The 21,209-nt window shown below is 35.7% G+C and overlaps 1 protein-coding gene across 1 annotated transcript in view; it reads right to left on the bottom strand.

Moving 5' to 3' along the window:
* Positions 1-1,357: 1,357 nt before the first annotated feature.
* The window catches only part of LOC126481176 (voltage-dependent calcium channel subunit alpha-2/delta-3), an 885,717-nt gene continuing 865,865 nt past the window's right edge, over positions 1,358-21,209 (bottom strand). The window contains exons 25-27 of the mRNA XM_050104748.1: positions 8,365-8,629; positions 8,012-8,222; positions 1,358-5,236 (exon numbers count right to left, since the gene is read on the bottom strand). Coding sequence (XP_049960705.1) covers positions 5,126-5,236; positions 8,012-8,222; positions 8,365-8,629 — 587 coding nt within the window. The 3' untranslated portion in view covers positions 1,358-5,125. The remainder of the gene's footprint in view (positions 5,237-8,011; positions 8,223-8,364; positions 8,630-21,209) is intronic.

Below are 21,209 nucleotides of genomic sequence, written 5' to 3'. Positions count from 1 at the left end.
ACACTCTTATGCGATTAACATTTTGTGGTATGATGATGGCCACTTTTTTGTTCATTTTCATGTTACTAAAAGTGTGAAAATCATTCACCCACCTCAAAACTGTGTTGTGGGAAGGAAGCACATCATGCACACAGAGATTAAGGTGACAACAGGAAGCACTTTGAGTGATCATGATAGACTACCCATTTCATATAAATTCTTCAATGGCAAACACATAATGCTCAATGCTGCAGTTATCCACTGCAACTAAACTTATATGTGTGGGCTAAGGGTAGAGGGAGTTGGTGAACTTCAGTCACTGATACTATCAACTAAAAAAAATTCCATTTCCTAGCCCTCATCCTGTATATAGTCTTAAAAATTAATATAAAACCTCAGATGCTTCCTTGAATTTTGCAGCATCTTCATAGTTACTATATGGTAGCTTGTGAAATACTGACTTAGATTTTTGTCATGAAATATGGCTGGTTAAACCAAAGGGACATATTTCTTGCATTCTGTAGCACACAGTCAGGCATTTTTTCATTGTCTATCTTGTATGTCTGTAAATGTATAAAATGTACACAACAGTAATAAATACCATTCTAATCAACATATTTGCCAGATACTGTGGCTCCCACAATAAAAATTTTCTTTCACAAACTTCAATAAACAGTGTAAAAACTTTTCTTTTCCTTTCTGTGCTGAGACATTTAGATACTGGTAGAGGATGCTGACATTTATATTGATGAAATTCCTGTTGACATTTATATGACTGCTGAGTTTCCCGATACACAGTATATATATATTTTTTTTTTTTTTTTTTTTTTTTTTTTTTTTTTTTTGAGGGTGATTCATAATACCTATAGTTAAGGAACTTATTTGGTATTTTTATCTTTATTCAAAATCACATTTTAACCAGACTTCTATCTTATTCTGAGTTATACTTATTTTACATATTGTCACAATTTTTCCTGCAGAGGAGGTCCAAGAAACTGGTATTACACAAGATATAGTTTATTTGTCTTTTTCTTTTGTAAAAACCACATATCTTACTAATGTGTTGCACACAGAAATAAGAATTAGTCGAGCAGAGGACTACTTTGCAGATAATATGTAATACATTCCACCTCCAAAAACAGGATAGTACTTTAAAAAACCATTCTATACATAAATAAAAGGTTTAAATTAAGGAACCACTGAAAAAATGGAATTATAGTTGATAAAAATACTTGTAATATGATTAATTTTTTCATTAATAAGTAGTGTGTGATACGCAGCCATATGATCATGTAGGTGGTTTGCAGTTCACTCTGGTATTCACTGTAGAATGTTAGACTCATTACAAAACAAATCAAAATAAATTGATGTAGAGAAATATTTTTATTAATTTTTATTGCTGATTTTCTGTGTTTTACACAAAATGTTTTCAGGTTTTCATATAGCCAACCACAAGGGGATGCACATTTGTGTCCATATCCCCACAAACAGCAGGAATATTGTAGGGTATTCCAAGCACTAAAATCTATACAAATTTTAACATTACATTGAAGCTAACAGTTGCTAATATTTTACACAAAACATTGCAATAAAATCCATAATAATATTTTCCACATGAGACAAAACTAATTTGAACAAAAAGGTTTCAAATTTCCCACACATTATTACAACACCGCAGTTACGTACAAGGATTGTATAATCAAAGCTTTTTATTTAAATATTTTAGTACAATAATACCAAAAAATAAATTATTTAAATGTAACTGTGCCATTCATCCACCTACTTTTATTCATCTCTTTCCTCACTATATTCAATAACTATTTTTATTCTGATCTCTTATTCATATAATTTAAATGGAAGACATAATGTTTGCAAGAGTAATTAGCAAACAATCAACAGACTTGGAGTAAAAATTCACACATTCTCCACATTAAGGCATCCAAACAATATGCAATTCATAAGTCAATTTCCTTCCCTTCAAAAGTCAAGCCTTCTTTTGTAACAGACCACCACGATCTAATACTCCCTGTAAGTATATCACACCATATAGTATAGCATAACCACACGGCAGAGCACAGGCAAAATGCATGAAAAATGCATATGACTTTTAAAAATTACTGTGAGATGGAAAAATGTACTTGGTAAACAATTAAAAAGGAAAATTCACTCCCTGTCACTTTTTAGCTTTAACAATAGAATACTCAAGGAAAAACTTTCAGTCATCACACCTTTCTTACTATTTGTGCACTGATGAACACACGGTCATGCTTCCTTTTATGTAAGTTTCTTGATAAATAGAGATTAAAAAATAAATCTCAATTCACTATAATTTATCACCACCTCATTATTGTAACCTTTATTCACAGCAACATGAATTGTTTATGTTATAAGTTTTTCTTTCATTGAAGGTGGATTGTCCAATTATTGTTCCATTGAGATTTGCACCAGCTTATTCTGACACAAATAAATTATTGCAGTTTCTTTTTGCACAGTAGGCCGCAGGTCATTTGAGGATGGTAACTGATGTTCCTCTTATCCCTTCAGAAGAGGTATGGTTTGCTGTAATGGCCATGGAGCACTGCTAGGATACATACAGTACATATAGCACACCACAGAAATGCAATCTGATTACAAAGTACATCTTTTTTTCTTATTGTGTATCAGTATGAGGTACTTTTCACATATAAGAAATTATGCAAAACATGCTCACACACAGAAACATGCACACATTTCTACTGTATTTCTAATTTATAAGATTTCTTAATACTGGTATAAAAAGTTACAGTATGAACAACCACATTCAACACAAATGTATGTCTCTATTAAGTTTCATACCATTTGTAGTAGTAATTTTTCCTTTTACTCTTTGAGGTATTTCTAACAGTAAAGTTTGCGTTGTTGTGCTCATTATGTAGTGTCAAAGTTCCAGTGTTTTTGCTAATATAAAACCATTTTCTTCTGAACAATAATGAACATTTTCTGCAATGACTTATCATCACATAGTCTTTGTGTATCTTCCTAAAACTATCCATTAAAGATTTGCTGGGTTCAAAGTCAGAGAGAAACAATAAACACAAATACTTTTATTTAAAGATATTTGGTGTATTTCTTGGTGCAGCAGAAACAGCGAGTCTGCATACAACTGGCTGAGTCAGTCTATTTGTTAAACTTATTGTCTCATTGTTACAATACTTTCATTATTTGCTTCTAAGTGATTAATTTCTGTATCTTTCATACATGGCAAAGTAAATCCTGCATCTTTCTGTAAATAGATGAGGCTTAGCCTAGGTAACTGTTAAGAATTGGTGGCATTCAAGGAGCTTTTCAAATACAGAGTGCATTTCATTCTCCATTAACAGATGCAGGGGAAGATCAAGAGGGCATCACTCCAGAAAAAGCATTTCTTTTCCTAGTCCATCTGAAGCATATGGGCATAATTATATATATATTTAATAAGTTAACACTTAATGATCTACAGACAATATCGAACTGCACAAGAAAATCAGAAGTGGGATAAGGGTTGTAGTGGTTAATATCACTGATATGTATTAGGAAGGTTACTACTTGAAATTGATGGATAATTAATAGTTTTTCCATATAACAGATTTGGTCTAGTTGTTTCATTTAATGTTATGTTTAATGATTGGTTCTTATTTGCAGAGATATGTTCATCTGGATATGTTTGTATTGCAGTACTTATGCCTGAAATATTAAAACAATGTCAGTTTAAGTGTTTGGCACAGCTGAAGAGCAGAAGAATTTTTTCTTTAAAAAGTATTAAGTTTACTTCTTGCTGGCTTCTGTAGGTTTGAACCAATGTAGCTACGAAAAATTTAGGATGTAAAAATCTGTAGCATCTACTAATCTACAGTATTGATCATTGCAAAAGGGGCAGTCTGTTTTAAATGATTTGTGAAAATTGTGCTATACATTATGTTTACGGTTGTAAGAAAATGGATAATGATATATGATGAGCTGAACATCAAGTCCTTTATAGTGGACCCAAGAGCAGGTTATTTCAATCCAACGACCCCTGATTTGCATAAAACATATTTTGCATTAGGTCTTACAAAGAAAATTAGTTTTCTGTGAAGTATTGATATAACAAATTGGCTCTCTTGAGAGTAAAATTAATGAAAATTTGGAAATTATTTTCACAAATTTGAAAAGAATAATTAAAAACGAAAAATTAGAAATATAACATTGTTATGACAGCACACATACTTCAACAGAAAGACTTCAATCAATCCACCATAGCACATAAAAATTCAACTAATTTTTTTGATACCAAAATGAAGTGTCACATTTTTGATAGGCTTTTCACAATACGCTCAAAAACAACCCACTACAATCTTATATAAAAAATAAAGTATTGTTCAGTCCAAGGGACAAACATTCTTTGACAATTAAAATAAAATGATACATAGTACATATACATATATATATCTAGACTAAAATTTCTGAAAATAAATAATTCAGGAACTAATAGATATCTTATCTACACTAACATAAAACTTTTAATGATTTCTTAACAGAGTTAATGATATTATTTTGTATACAAATTACATTTTTATTTACACCATTTCTCTGTAAAGAAACAGAATCTGGTGAGTGAAGGAAGTAGTAACACAGTACTTGTGGTACCAGTCCAAATTGTGATCCACAGTAATAATTCATCTCAGTTTTTTAGATGATCAAATAACTTAATACCATTGAACACCAACAGTAAAACATTTCATTCTAATGTAAGAAATAAAGTATGACTGTCTGATAATGAATAAACTGATTTACACAGCCCACTGTGTTAAATATATAGTGATATTTTGTCTATCCCACAAATGTTATTGAAAATAATTGTCACTGAAGATACCACTTCCTCCATGAACATTTAAAACTTGATGTTTCTTAACAAAATCCTGTAGCACCTGTCTGAAATTACACACAATAAAAATAAAACATTCATGTTATTGTAGGCTGAACGTAATCTGTTAATAATTGATGTTCACTTTTTATTAAGTCTGCTGTAATGTCACTGTCATACCATTGCAGCAATAGCTTGTAATTACATTCATTTTATTTCTCTTCTTGAGACAAACTCACAGAAAAATAAACACAGGAAAATGGTATTTTATTATAAAACAGTCAGTCATAAGGAGACTGATATTGCCCTAATAGTCCACATAAATAAACAGTAGAGTAGCACCCAAGGAGACAAGGACGAAACACTTCCATGGCCACAGGCTCTAATTTCACTTTCCTGAAACAAAATGCAAAGATTTAGCATTTTCCTAAGATGTAACATTAAAATATTACATTTTAAAATTTCAGGAGTGTGTTGTAGGTGAAAAACAATGTGTAAGTGTCCACACTATTGCTGAATGATGCAGAACTCATTGTATAAATGTCATCTGTGGAAAATTTTAGTTTTTCCTGCGGTAAGGTAGAAGAACTGCAAAATATCTCTGGCAAATTCTGATTCTCAGTAATTACGGTTGATGAAAGTAGCTCTATGAAATTCCATATCATGTGACGGACCCTATGCAGGTGAACTACAAGTGTACAGCCATTGATAAAAACAGTGGAACTAAATAATCATATCATGTTCGTTGAAAGACAGCTTGTTAACTCCATGATCAGCTCAAGGTGTTAACAAGATGTCTTTTGACAAATACTTTCAAGCTGCAGAGCATCAAGCACACAAGATTTTCAAATAATATTATGTTCCAGAATAAATCAATCAGAAATGAAACATAAGAGTTGGATGTTTAACAGTGTTTGCGAACTGAGAAATTGGCATTCAATGTAGTACGGCATTATCTAAAATCAAACTGGCAAAGAGAACTATGGGCATTGTATTTTACTTCTGGAACATGAGTCATGCTAGGATGGCTCAGTCAGTAGAGCACTTGCCCACAAAAGGCAAAGGTTTTAGTTTTGCGTCCTGGTCTGACATACAGTTTTAATCTATCTTGAAGTTTCTTAATCTTTCTATTTTCCTTGTTTTGTTACTCTTTTGCATCAATACTCCTCATATTCCTACATACCAAAATACTGCTACAGGAATTGAGCTGACTTTACTATTCTGAGATGAGGACATATTTGATCTTGGACATTTTGCTTCTTGCTTGTGTGTAACAGTCTCAATCACAAAGGAGATAATACACACTTGTTTTACAGCTTTAAAGGTCATTAGTATTCCTTCTAAACACCTGTAAATACAAGTTTGTCATGTGTATCCTTGCAGAATGCAATTTATATGGTTGATGAAATTTTCTTGAGTTACCACCCAAGTCATTGCAATGTGTTGTCATACCATTTCGACAAACTCCTGCTCATCATCGTCAGGTGAAACATTGAGTTGGTTTCTTCACAGCCGCTGAACTGCAAATGACTCTAGTGAAGGCCCAACATGTCAACAGGTGGGCCAATCACATACCTCCAGAAGAGATGTTGTGATTTGTTGGAGGGGTTAGGGGGGGGGGGGGGCTTCAATGGGGTGAAAGGGAATAGTTACAGATGTCAATTCTTGGCTACACCTGTCTATTCTGTCCATTGCCTCTGTTGCATTCACTTCTTTGATAACTAAGTCCCAGAATTCATTGGCATGGCATAGCCAGGTACCCATAGCCCTAGGTGGCCTATCACTGACCTAAAGATATTCTGCATTTTAACCACTGAGCACAAATGGTTTATATGTTGTGTTTCTCCATTATACTGGCAATCTTGGCTCTGGCTGACCCTGTTTGTGGAAAGAATGCCAGGTACTTAGTTTCTTCTTCTAGAGTGTTTATTTTCTTCTCCCTCCTTGGCTGGAGAGTGCATCTTGTTTGTGTCTCAGAGCAACCATTCCTCTGAAAGATTTCACTTAAATGCTATAACTTGGTACGTAGGCCTTCCTTGTCACACATAGCTCATGTTCTGTGTACCAATATGCTGAGCACAGACTTCACTGTGCTAGATGATGGCAGGTGTTGTTTAGCTATGTGTCTGTGTGTGTCTTCTTCCTATAGACAGAATGCTCCAATGCACCATCAGGGGTCTTCATTATCAGAACGTCTAGGAACAGTAGGCACCTTATTTTCTTCTAACCTACATGGTGAACTTGACATTGTCTTCTCAGAAATTCTTGTAGGTTTGACCAGACATAGGTGATGTGCAATGCCAATTGCCAGTGGGTTCTCAGATTCAGTCACCAAAGAAGTAGAGGAAATAAGAGTACATGATTTTGTCAACAGGACAGCAATTTCAAACTGAGCGACAAGGGGTGGTGCAACTTCTTGATAGTGCATGTCCCCATATTGCTTATGTCGTAATGCAGAGGTAGCACCAACTAAAGTGGGAGACACTGAGGCATCCATCCTATAGTCTTGGTCTCTCCCCATGCGATTATCACACCTTCAGTCCCTTAAAAAAGGCCTCGGAGGAGAATTCCTGTTGGATAAGAACTTGTGGCCGCAGACAGTTATGGACTCCTTCATGCAGCACAACATGGTGTTTTACTAAGCGGATGTTTCAACCTGGAGCATCAGTGGGATGATTGTCTCAATGCTCACAATAAATCTGCATGATTGGCTAACTGATTCTGGACTTCATGGCCTTCAAACAGAAACATTTTGATCATCCCTTACATTTACATCATATATCTGCACAAAGAGGTGTGGTTCAACAATTTTGCTTGGTTACATTAAACATAATTTAATGAAAACAGAAGATAATATCAATTTTCAAGGACATAAGTTATCACTAAGTTTCCATGAACTGAAAATGAATGAATTTCTTGGCTTTTATTAAAATAAATAGAACACAGCTTGCTGAGAATAACAGATTAATGTGTATCAGCTAATGTGTGAGGGGAAACCAAGGAAGCACAATGTAATTATGTCAAATTGTCAGTTCAATAGCTACACAGTAAATGTAAACAAAAAGAGCAAACACATAAATTATTCAAGTTTTGAGATTATAGCAAGACTATTTATAATACTGTGAGGATATTTTAGTACGAATGACATATAAATGATAAATGACTTATTACCTCTGGGTGATAATTCATACACTTTGGAGGCCTTCTTCTGTACATTGCCTCCTGTGGCTTATTACGACAGTGTGCTCCTTCTGCTTCAGATACAGAATCATAAGTTACTTCCTGTGGTACTATACTAAGTTGTTTGCTGCCACATGGGCATAGAGTGTCAACAACCAACAGAATTAAATTGCTTTTAGGTATTTTTTGAACACTGAAAGGTCTAAGAAAGGGAACAAGACATTTTCAGTTAGTGAGATTGTCATGTTACATAAGGCACATACAGCTCTAAGGAGGAAAAGAGGAGTTACCTATAACTACAAAACTAACAATGCCAACGTATAAGAAAAGAAGGTTGAACTTACCTTTCACATCCTGTTGAATGGCAGTTTGTTAGCTTTCCTTTCAGTGGATTGATATTAAGTCGATCTGGCTGTAAGATATAGAGATCTACTCGTTTATCACATGGTCTTGGTTGTGTCTTATTTGCTGGATTTATGTGATGAACCACAGGTGTCATGTAAGTATGATAGCCTTGTCTCTCAGGAAGAGATCCTTCACTAGTTGGAAGGGAAGCACCCTCATCTCTTGTTACAAATGTGTCTGCTTCAACTTCAGTGTATGCAGTTCCTGCAACAAACTTTGTTATCAGGAGCAGTCCAACTGTTTTACATTAAGAAGTAAAGGTGCAGCAAACAGAAATGAGCCTTTTTTTTAAATATGGCATACTTTTGATGAATTTTAATTGTTCCAAGCACTGAGTTCATAAGAGGTGTATGTCTATAATAGTAATTACTGTAGATGTTGTAACAGACATATTAGTTTATTCATTTATAACATTTGTTCACATTGTATATATCATCTTAATGGAATGAGAAAGCTATGGTTTGAGTTATCACATTCCTACAGAAACACTTTATTCTGTTGGGCAAGAGAAAGAGTACACTCTAGTTTTTCTGCACATCATAGTGCACTTCTGCATGAACAAAAATTTACTTTTGTAGGAATTTATCATCATTTACTTAATTAGGTCAGAGGAGAAGCTCAGCAATATGCTTAGATGAAGCACTGATGCAAACAATTCAAAAAAGGTGTTGACTTTGTTAAAATGATAGTACATGCATTACATTTCTGTACCATGATCACAGTAAAGGACTTTAACGTTATTTGTGAAATGAGTAAATATAAAAGGAGAACACCTGTGCTTAAAATTTCATGGAAACATCATACTAGCTAAGAACCATATAGCAGAGCTGCTGATTCACAGATAGGAACAACAAAAAGACTGTCACAAATAAAGCTTTCAGCCAATAAGGTCTTTGTCAAAAACAGACAACAGACATACAAACACACACATTGCCAGCGTGGCTCCAGTTGCCTGAGACTGCAGTCATGTGTGTGAGTTGCATTTGTTTGAGTGTGTATCATATATGTCTGTTGCATATTTTTGACAAAGGCCTTACTGGCCGGAAGCTTTGTCTTTTTGTTGTGCCTATCTGCGACTCAGCATCCCCGAGATATGGTAAGTAGCAACTTTCCTGTTCATAATATTGTTACAATCCATCCTGGATTTTCCATTGTTTGATACTAGCTAAGAAAGTATTTAAGGAATAATTTTGACGGGGATGAAAACCTTACTCTTGTATATCATGGTTAATGAAGGGTGGATTGAAATCACACGTATGTCACAAGATACAACATTTGCCACAGTTGTGCCAAAAATTTTCCCATACACTGGCTGGATTCATCCCTGTGTGGATATGCACAGGAGCACCACAGGTGCCCCTGTGTAGGCTGCAAAAGTCTTCGCAACAATGACCTGACACTGCAGTTGCATTCTGTTAGTTGATTTCCTCTGGGACCATTCATAAGAACTACTACTGTGAACTTAGTCAATAGGTTCAAGGCATTTGTTCCTCAAATCTGCACTGTAACTGATCACATAAACATTGTATCTCTAGAACAACATTGGAAATGTTGGCTGTTATGTGTTCCGTTGTTCTATAACAGTTACCATTACAGCTCGACTTGTCTTCCCCACATTTCAGCCACTCAGGTAAGCACTTGGTGCAGATGACTTACGTGCATAAAATCTGTGCATAAAATCCTCAACCAATTTCCTTATTTTTTTCTTAAGATATTAAGCAACTGTTTTCCCAATTATGAAAGAATGTAGACAGGACAGGAGACAACAAAGAAAAATGAAACAACTGTACTTTTTAATTCAATGATCAACATAATGATACGCTGTTAGCCATTAAAATTGCAACACCAGAAGTTAGCAAATAGCCAAATTTTACTTATTGTATGTATGTAGAGTAAGAGGAAAAACATAATTTAATTTTTTTAAGGTGATTTGGGGATGTGTAGGATGTGACTTTAGTACACAGGGCTGCCACCTCTGGCTCTGAGAGCAACAATAGTTGTAACTCTACTGAGTATCGAGTTGAATTGAGCTTGGTTGACATATGTGTGTATATCATTTGATGCTGCTTGAAGTCTATATCACCAGAGTTCACCAATCATAGTGACTGGCTAGTGATGATGTGTGAGTCTCTTGGCAACCCATGGGAAGAAGAAAAAAAAAAAAAAAAAAAAAAAACGTTTCTTGACTCAAGGTAAGTGAAAGCGATACAACTGTACAACACCACTTGGCTGACTGCAAAATGTGTCTATCCCCTCAAGCACCAGTTGCTTGGTACCTTGCATGGCACTGAGTATGGCCCTCCTGAGCATATTAATTGTATGAGGGCTATCCACAAAGTACATTACGTTTTGGAATTAAAAATAAATAAAGTATTGGAAATTTTTTTATTATATACAGATGAAAGCCACACTTAAATACTACTTTTCTACATAGTTGCCATTTAAATTAAGGCACTTATCGTAGCGATGGACGAGCTTGGAAATTCCTTCGTCATAAAATTCGGCCGCCTGCGCCTTCAACCACGTGGTTACCTCTTTTGGGACAGAAAAGGTGTGATTTTTGTGGAGTTCCTGGAAAGAGGCACTACAATAAACTCTCAAAGGTATTGCCAAACTCTGTACAACCTCAGAAGAGCAATACAAAACAAGCGCAGGGGAAAGTTGGACTCAAAGATCTTGCTGATTCACGACAACGCTCGGGCCCACACGGCAAATGCCACTCGTGAAGTTCTCGAATCTTTTAAGTGGGAGTCGTTTCCTCATCCGCCGTACAGTCCCGACCTGGCACCAAGTGACTTCCACTTATTCCCAGAAATGAAGAAGTGGTTGGCTATGCAGTGTTTTCATGGCGACGCACAGCTTCAAGAAGAGGTAACCACGTGGTTGAAGGCGCAGGCGGCCGAATTTTACGACGAAGGAATTTCCAAGTTCGTCCATCGCCACGATAAGTGCCTTAATTTAAATGGCAACTATGTAGAAAAGTAGTATTTAAGTGTGGCTTTCATCTGTATATAATAAAAAAATTTCCAATACTTTATTTATTTTTAATTCGAAAACGTAATGTACTTTGTGGATAGCCCTCGTATATGCACACGATAGTTATGGGATTCTGATCATTGCAACAGCAATATCATGGAACAATAAATCAGCCTTGAATGCCCACCGGCCATTGTCAATTTACAGCAAGTGCCAGTAGACAGTTCTCCTTATTACTTGAGCCATAATATGGCCTTCTCACAAACAAACAACATTTAAATGCAATTTCTAAGTGAGAAATCCACTGTACAATGCTTCCTTATACATATAATATAGATGGCATTTGTCCTATCTACTTTGCACAGTTGCACTAAAATGCTAATCATTTGCATATCCGAGCAAGTAGTTTCTTGTAGGGTACATTCATGATGCTTCAATTTTAATGGTCAGCAGTGTATTACTAGTAAGCATCTGCTTATATTTGATATACTCTCACATTTCACATGTAGTTATATCAAACACAAATGTTCATCAACATTTATTTTGAAGTAATAGTTTGTCCCACTGAGCACCACAATCCCATGTCTTTTCTGTAATAAATATCTATAACTACACAAGGTTTTACAAAACGAATAGTAAATATTTTAGAGGTGGTAGTACAGACTTATTTGAATAAAAACATTTCACATAACATGTGTCCAATCATTTCTTGTTAAAGAGATACAGCTAGTTATAGAAACATATTTTCATTTCACATGTTGGTACTTCAGTTGCTGTGGGTTTATCTATGTCATTGTTTGTTCTCAAGTTCAAGTTGCAAAGTTGTGTTTGAGTTTAAAAAACAATTATTCAACTGTGATTGCAGTTTGTTGGCCTATTCTACTGTATGTAGCACACTGCATGTATTTACAAATGCTGAGTACCCAATGTGGTATTTGTGTATGTGTTCCATAGCAGAAATTCTGCTGCTGCTCATAGAGAGTACCAGAGATAACTTGCTAACCTCAAAGTACCAAATTTTAGAGAATTTACTTGTGCTTGTGCCAAACTGTATGACATTGGCACAGCATCCAGTGCCATGCTTCAAATGGATGCACAAATGAACACAGTGTAGATGAAGTAGAAGACATTGTTCTATTGGTACAATGTAGTTCTTCAACAAGCACACACAGAATTTCTACACTATAATAGTATCATTGTGCTGTGACCACTATGGCGTGGTGGGGAGACATTCTTCTGGTTGTAAGGATGGTGTAGCTCTTCTCCCACCTGGGGTCTGTGGGTTCAATAGGCTGATGGGGACTATATGAAACAGCCAGAGGTGAATGTAGTCACAGAAAGACAGACAGAGCTCCAGAAGACTCTTTATTATTCATGAAGCTAGAGCAGCTACAGGTGTGCCTGCAACTTGTCAGGTGGGCACAGCTCAATGTCAGTCCAGCATCTTAGCAGAGACAGTCATTCCTGAAGGTCATGAATGCTGCTGGGAGACAGCACACTCAAACAGTATTAAGTAGCACTGGCAGCCAGCTAGTGCTAGCACAGCATTCTTGCAGGCTGGAATGATTGCCCTTAGCATAGACTATGGGGCTAGGTGAAAGCTTTGCTGGATTCCATGGGCAGCACAATGGCATCAAACCTCTGATCTCACCTGGTGGCTGGCTGGAGGAGGCTATCTGACCCAGTACGTAGATCCACAGCACTCTGTCACCAAACTTTTCACTAACCCATTCACTGCAGACAGGCAGTTATTTGTAGCACCTTCATACTGAAATGTTTCACTGTCTGGTAGCAGTGGTATGCACAGATGAGTGACAAAATGCTGCAGTGAAAAGTTGCTACTAGATTCTTTCCACACGTTGATGTAAAGCGCAGGGAAGTCTGCAGATTAGATGCATCATCAGATGCTTGCCTTTGGGATGATAAGTGGATCACTGTGTTCCAAAGTGCCTTGGCATTGCAGTATTCCATCCACTTTGCAACAATGTGTATCAGTGTCTCATATATACAAATATGGTGGACATTATATACACACAGCCTCTTTTCTTATCATTTACAGCACATTTAACACCTTTGGGAAGGAAAGAAAAAAGATGACTGGAATTTTTTTGTTGGCTAATTGCAAATTGCCAAATAGTTCCATTAACTCTCTTTTTCACTCATTATGGTATCAGTGATACTTATAACTCACATTGTCAGTCTAACACAACCCCATCTGCCTATGTGGAGGCACATTTTCAAGAATACTTCTCTGTAAATGTGTAGTGTGATATGATAGACAGTTGATTGGGGCTGTTGTGTTAAGGCACTGCATTACAGGGCCCAGTTACCTTGGCTTTCTTGAATACAATTATCCAACATTACTGAAGAGATTCCTTTGTCAACCAGGATGGGTATGTTCTCCAGCACGATGAGGCCCCTGCACTTTCTAGTCAACAGGAGGCAAATCATTTAAACCTAACATTCCCTCGACGATGGATTGGCACAAACAGTCACATTTCTTAGCCACCAAGTTTTCTTGAACTTGCCTTGTAGATTTTTTACCTGTGGGGATGGTTGAAGGTGAAGTCTACAAAGAAACTGATCGTTTGAATTTTGAATAGTGTTGCCCCATAAAAGAATGCAAAGGCAAACAGAGCAGCTGAGCAGAATTACATGTGTTGTCAAGAGAATACAAAAATGCACTGATGCCTGCATTGGAATTCATGAAAATCAACTTTGAAATTAGTCACTTGCCAGCTTAAGACCTTCCGTCAGAATTTGTTTGAGTTATGTTCTAACAGCTGTATCTCTGTAGCCTACAAAAGCTGGACACATCTTATATGAAATGTTTTATTCAAATTAGTCCATACTAACTTTTCCCAAAATAAGTACACTATCCAAATTAAGGAACATAGTCCTGGAGAGTTTCTGTGCACTGAGCTTATCTGCTTCATGTGTATACAATACGATTTTGTAAAATCTCTACAGCAACACCTCTTCATAGCTCTACAGACGTCTACTGTATCACCTACAGCAGTTTGCGCTTCACAGTTGGAAGCTATCAAAAGTGCTATCAGGTGTTCGGGATTCCTTAATTTGACCTGACTGAATGAGTGTCATATTGTTAGTAGTCAAGAATAAATGTATTAAAATATCATGCATGATGCAGCAATTTTTCATGCATCTCAGTGTTTACGGTCTCATATCTCTTGAACTATGTGTCATACAGTGATGTATTTGTGTAATACATTCGGTGGCATATGTGGATACTTTTTGTGAAGTATGTTGCAAACAGAGTTAGCACCAAAGGAATAATAAATTTAAACATCAAGTATGATGTGGCAGTTTTTCATGCATCTCAGTATTTATGACATCATATCTCCAGATGTATGGATCATATAATGATATAATTTTGTAGGTGCATTCAGTGGTGTATGTGGACACTGTCTGCAAAATGTGTTGAGAGAACAATTAACAAAAAAGAAATAATAAATTTAAATGTCATGTACAATACAGTAGTTTTACATGCATCTCAGGGTTTATGACATCATATCTCTCTAATTATGTGTTGTACAATTATGTATTTGTGTAGGTACATTGAGTGGCAAGTGTGGATACTGTCTACAAAATATGTTGTGAGTAGAATTAGTAGCAAATGAGTAATAAATGTAAATGTCAATACAATGCGGCAGTTTTTAATGCATCTCAGATTTATGACATAGTATCTCCTGATCTATGAGTCAAACAGTGATACAGTTTTGTAGGTACATTCAGAACCATATGTGGATACTGTCTGAAAAATATTTTGAGAATATGTTTAGTAGAAAAGAAGTAATAAATTTAAATGTCATGCAGAATTTAGGATTTTTTCACACATCTCAGTGTTTATGATGGCATATCTCATGAACTATGTGTGCTAACACGATATAATTTTGCTGGTGCATTTAGCGGTGTATGTTGATACTTCTTGTGAAATTTATTGTGAATAGAGTTAGTAGCACAGAAGTAATAAATTTAAATGTCATGCATGATGCAGCAGTTTTTCACAGATCTCAGTCTTTAAGATGTCATATAACCTGAACTATGATAGGAGTTTGTCACCCGCACAATGATTGTTGCCTGGCAGTAAGAGATGTGTGTCCCACGTTTTGTTGAGATTGTTCCAGTGATTTATGAGAAGATGTGGAAAACACACACACACACACACACACACACACACTTGGGAGAGTGAAACAGTTGTCAGAAACCATTAGGAACTTACTGCTATGTTTGTGTGTGTGTGTGTGTGTGTGTGTGTGTGTGTGTGTGTGTGTGTGTGTGTGTATATTCTTCCTGACACACTATGTATAATTGTTCAGCAAGTCTATGTATGGCATGTGGTGAGTGATCCATGGCGCATGTGTATCATTAGCCCAATTCCTATTAAGAAGTACTTAGGAAGAATGACTGCCTGTAAGCCTGCATAAAAGCACAAAGTTTTCTGTCACCACTGTAGCATCATTTTTATGTCTATGGAAGATAGTAATTTAGCCCTTAATTTCCTTGGAAGTTGTAGTCATAGAATCTAAGACCGATCTTTTTCATGATGTAAAACATATCTGTCTTTGTCATTTTCACTGAAGTTTGCTGGACAAATTTGTGGAACTAACAGACTTGTAACAACTAATACTCTCTACTTCTAACCTTCCCTGTCTCTTTTGTGAGTCTTGATTGGTCAGAATTATTTTCATGAAAGGGATGGAGGAGCGTTTGATAATCAACTTCTTTAACAGATGAATTACATTTTTGGAGAAGTCCAACAAATCAGCTTACAACTAAATTTATTTAGACATTCAATCTCTGTTCATTACAGTTGTCAAAGACCATTCAGAACTTACTGCTATGTTCATCAAAGAATTATAACCTCCCAGAAAAAAATTCAAATAAGTAAGTAATTTTCTGGGATACATACAGAAATTGTAATTGGTGTTCTGATGATTTATGTTCTTCAATAGCCTCTAAATTCCATAGCTAAGGATGTGGCAGAACAGTAGCTATTAAGTTTGTGAAAGCAAGAAGTATGACGTTTTCACAGTGTCATCCAGATCAATAACACAGGCCAATGATGGAATTTTTTTTTTTTTTTTTTTTTTTTTTTTTTTTTTGCTGAAAATGCCTTATTCTTATGTTTTTTTAGGGTGGGAAATAAAAATATGATACTTAAAAAACTGTATCACCCACCATTTCTTCATATTTTCCAGTAAAATTTATTACATTAACCGATTTTTTAAAGAATTTAACAGCATTTATATAGTTAAAATATGTTATGAACATAGATGATGTTGGTAACACAGATGAAAAACATTTGCTAGCAAAAAAAGGTCGATTCTATTTTTGTGTTAACAGATTGTGTTTTGTTTACTGTCAACCTAACCTCACTTTCCTGTTTCCTGTAGATGTGCTCAGTACAATGTCTAATCGTCATAAAAACTCTGCTGACAGTTTTTGTTATATTTGTGGTGAATTTATGATTAAAAACAACAAATAAACATTGTGGACTCTGTGAAAAAGGTTTATGTATTATACTTATGATCTAAACTTGGTGATCAAGGTAAATCTTGGGCACCACATAAGGTATGTTATGTGTGTGTTGAAGATCTGAGAAAATGGCCCAAAAAGTAGAAAAAAGCCTTTAGATTTGCTGTTCCTATGATATGGAGGGAGCGAAGAAATCATTCTGATGATTGCTACTTTTACAGTGTTGACATTACTGGTCATAATTTGAGAAACAAGAAGGTAATAAGCTACCCTAACCTTCCATCTGCCATGCGACCAATAGGGGGTGGTGTAGATTTGCCAGTTCCTGAACCACCAGATGATTTAAATTCTATTCCAACAGAAGTATTTTCTGGTGTACAATCTGATTTACATGAACCAGATGATAATGATTTCAATTGTAACACAGAAAGTCTAGAGCCCAAATTGTTTACTCAGACTGAGCTTAACGATTTGGTTAGGGATCTGGGTTTAACGAAAGAAAAAGCTGAATTGCTTGGCTCTAGATTAAAAGAAAAGAACTTATTGGCAGTTGGAACCAGCATATACATGTGTAGAAAGAGAGAGCAGCAATTTTCCAAGTTTTATCAATAAGAAGTTGATTTAGTGTACTGCTCAGACATTCCCAGTCTGATGAATGAGTTTGGTACTTAATACAAAAAGAAAGACTGGAGGCTGTTTATTGATTCATCCAAAACTAGTTTAAAGGCTGTTTTGTTACAATGGTAACATGTATGCATCTATACTTGTTGGACATTCTATACATATGAAAGAAAGCTATGAAAACCTAGAAATAGTGCTAAATAAAATAGGCTATTCTGCTCATGGTTGGATGATATGTGGCTATCTAAAAGTAACATGCCTGCTCCTTTGTCAGCAAGGTGGCTTTACCAAATTTCCATGTTTCTTGTGTGAATGGGACAGTAGTGCTAGGGAACAACACTGGTGCAGAAAGAACTGGTCTGTGAGGGAGTCTTTAAAACCTGGTGAGAAGAACATTCTACTCAAAAACCTTGTAGATCCGAAAAACATACTCCTACCACCTCTGTATATAAAGTTAGGCCTAATGAAACAGTTTGTAAAGGCTTTGCCTAAAGATGGACCATGCTTTAAGTATCTCTGCCAAAAGTTTCTACACCTTTTAGAAGCTAAACTAAAAGAAGGCATCTTTGTCAGACCTGACATTAGAAAAATTGATGTTTGATGTTAACTTTGAACACACAATGACGTTAAATGAGAAATAAACATGGATATCATTCAAATAAGTCATTACAAAGTTCTTAGGACCTGAATAGGACCCAGATTATGTTTCTATTATAGCTACAATGTTAAAGAAGTTTAAAACTTTAGGATGTTTAATGAGCCTGTAAGTTCACTTTTTGAACAGTCACCCTGATTACTTCCTGGACAATATGAGAGATGTTAGTGAGGAGTAAGGAGAGCATTTTCTCCAGGACATTAAAGTGATGGAAAAATGTTACCAAGGCTGCTGGAACACCAACATCATGGGGGACTACTGTTGGCCACTTCACCGAGAAGTTCAGCAAGCAACTCATCGTAGAAAAAGCTACACAAGAAGCTTCAAAGAATGAAAGAAAGAAAGACAATACAAACAGTTTCAGCTTACAAGTGAAACCTCTATTAACACGTATCATTGTTTTAAGAAGCTTACTGTAAATACAAATCATGCTTATGTTGTAACAAAGTATTTCATTAATTTCCCCATTTACCCTATAATGTAGAATTTTTATACTATATAATAAAAAGCATATTGCTCGAAAACTATGGGTGATTTTTTTTAAAAAAAAAAAAAAAAAAAAAAAAAAAAAAAAAAAAAAAAAAAACACCACTAAGGCTAGATTTGGATTCAGCTCGTAAATATCTATAAACATCAACTATCAAGGTAAAAGAAGTTAATTTTTTTTTCATTGGCCTGTATTACTAATCTCACAAGGTAACATTTCCAAGTATCAATGAATGATCTGGATGAAACAAGATCAGACTTTGTGTGTAGAGAGGGAAAAATAATGGAAAATGTATCTTTTTGTTTGAGCCCAATTTCACATTTAAGGGGTAAAATACTCTCTGGAAGGTAATTTGGCATATTATATTTAGAGGGAATATCTTCAAAACCATGAAATATTAAAAAATGTGCTTCATATAAAAGCCGAAGCGTAACTAACATTCTTGAAAATTTTACAATCAACTTTTGAAAAAAATTTGAAAATTTGCAAATTACCCCACCACCACTGATGAATTTTGCAAAATGGAAACTTCTGTCACAAGAAGAATTAAAGAAACTTTCATGTCACATCCATCCATGTACAACAGACCTGGTTTCTGTGATAAGATTCTTGGAAAATAAGTTGAACACAATGTTCTGTCAGAGTATGTGCAACATACCTAATTAAAATATGTAAATGTTCATCGTTATTCTAATTTTTTTACTTGTTTTGGTTTATATTTTAAGTTGTTGTATTACACTGTAAATTTTTTAGTTTACCATTTCACATACATGTAGTCTGTTAATTGAAAATAGTACAGTAATGAAAATCAGTAAAGAAATGCTTACAACATAATGTTTTTTTCCATCAAGTACAAAAATGAATGAATTTTCTCCCACACTTGGAAAGACATCTGTCAAATATCATTTGTCTCATTTAGATGTTAGCTTACCAGATTTCAATGCCATCATGAGAACATTTGGCGGTTCATAAAGAGATTATTGAATTCTTGGTCTAGACTCTCCCTTAGTTTCTTTTAAAACTATGAAAAGGGGCACAAACAGTTTGACGGCTACAGAGACTGATGGCTGAATCGTATAAGTCACATTCTCTTTGTGGTGCATCTCTGTAGACTCTTGAAGAGAAGGTCTCACAAACTGTGTGTGCACCATCAGCAAAAGCTGATCTGTTGGGACAAAGCATTTGAGTATGTACGGCTCGGCATGCTACCTGTCGGAAACAGTCTTTGCACAAGTTGTTCATGACATGACAATGGTGGTTTCAAGATTTGTTTCATACATTAATAGCTGTTTCTGAAGACAACTAGCTGAAGATTATAAAATTTTGTAACATGCAGTAATACACCCTGTTACCAACTCTAGAAGTTGGCCCTGTCTGACACCACTTGTCACTAGCCACAGCCCAGAGATGCATGCAGTTCATGGCCTGCAGTCTACTGAGGTTCACCAACTAACAGCTCATGGGGTACAAGGCTGTACAGCTAGATGGAAACACCACAGATAACAACGTGAGTCTCTGAGAAACGCGCATGTTGGTGTCTTCTCGTTGGTGCCACCTATTGTATAAGCTGCTGCTGACGGTTCTGCAGCAGCTTCATCTGCCGTTTACTACTACTATGGAACTACACATCACTGCGCAACTCCCGGACCTCTTCAGGACCCCACTCTGACAGAATGTTCTTTGCATCAAGTGGATTTCAGGACGTGTTCATCAACACAGATATTTCTATGGATTCTTCTTCAGACTGCCTGTACTTCTCAGTTTTCACTGAACCTGTGTTGAACAAACTTGTTTCCCAATGGTGTATGACTTTTTATTGTGTATGAGGGGGTACCCAGTAAAAACAAGAATTATTTTTTAAAATTTACATATTTTTAAGTTGTTTACAAAAAATCTTATCCCCTTCAAAAAATCCTCCATTACAACTAATTCCATAGTTCAAAACATTTTCTGCAGTCATCTTTGGAAATGGCTGATAGCTCCTCCCTTTGTTTTTTTCTTGTCTTCTTCAGTGTTGTGGTGTCCTTTCATGCCCTTTTCCATGCATGGAAATACAGAAAAGTCACATGGAGACAGGCCAGGAAAGTGAGGTATGTGAGGCAGTGGAACCATGCCATTTTTAGCCAAAAACTGTCTAACAGAGATGGCTGTGTGTGCAGTTGCAGTGTCATGGTGTAAGAACCAGTCTCTTGTCTGCCACTAATCTCTGACAGTTGATTAACTGTCTGTTGATGGTCTGTCAGCAAAGGCTCTCAAATTTTTTCAATATTTTTGTCGATTTTGGCAGTTGATGGACTTACAGAATGAGGTTTGTCATCAGTCAACATGTTGCCATTTTTAAATTGAGCAAACCACTCGTACACTTGAGTTTTTCCAATACCATCATCTTGGTAATCTGTTTTCAACATTAAAACAGTTTCAGCAGCATTTTTGCTGAGTAGAAAACAAAATTTCACAGCTGTGTGTTGTTCACTTAAACTTGACATCATAAAAAATTAAACAAAAAGAAAACAGCACAAGCAAAAACAATCACAGCAGATGAGCAG

Source organism: Schistocerca serialis, chromosome 5 (assembly GCF_023864345.2).
Source record: "Schistocerca serialis cubense isolate TAMUIC-IGC-003099 chromosome 5, iqSchSeri2.2, whole genome shotgun sequence".
NCBI lineage: Eukaryota > Metazoa > Arthropoda > Insecta > Orthoptera > Acrididae > Schistocerca > Schistocerca serialis.
The sequence above is the reverse complement of the archived record's forward strand: the minus strand, read 5'-3'. Positions and strand labels throughout refer to the sequence as shown.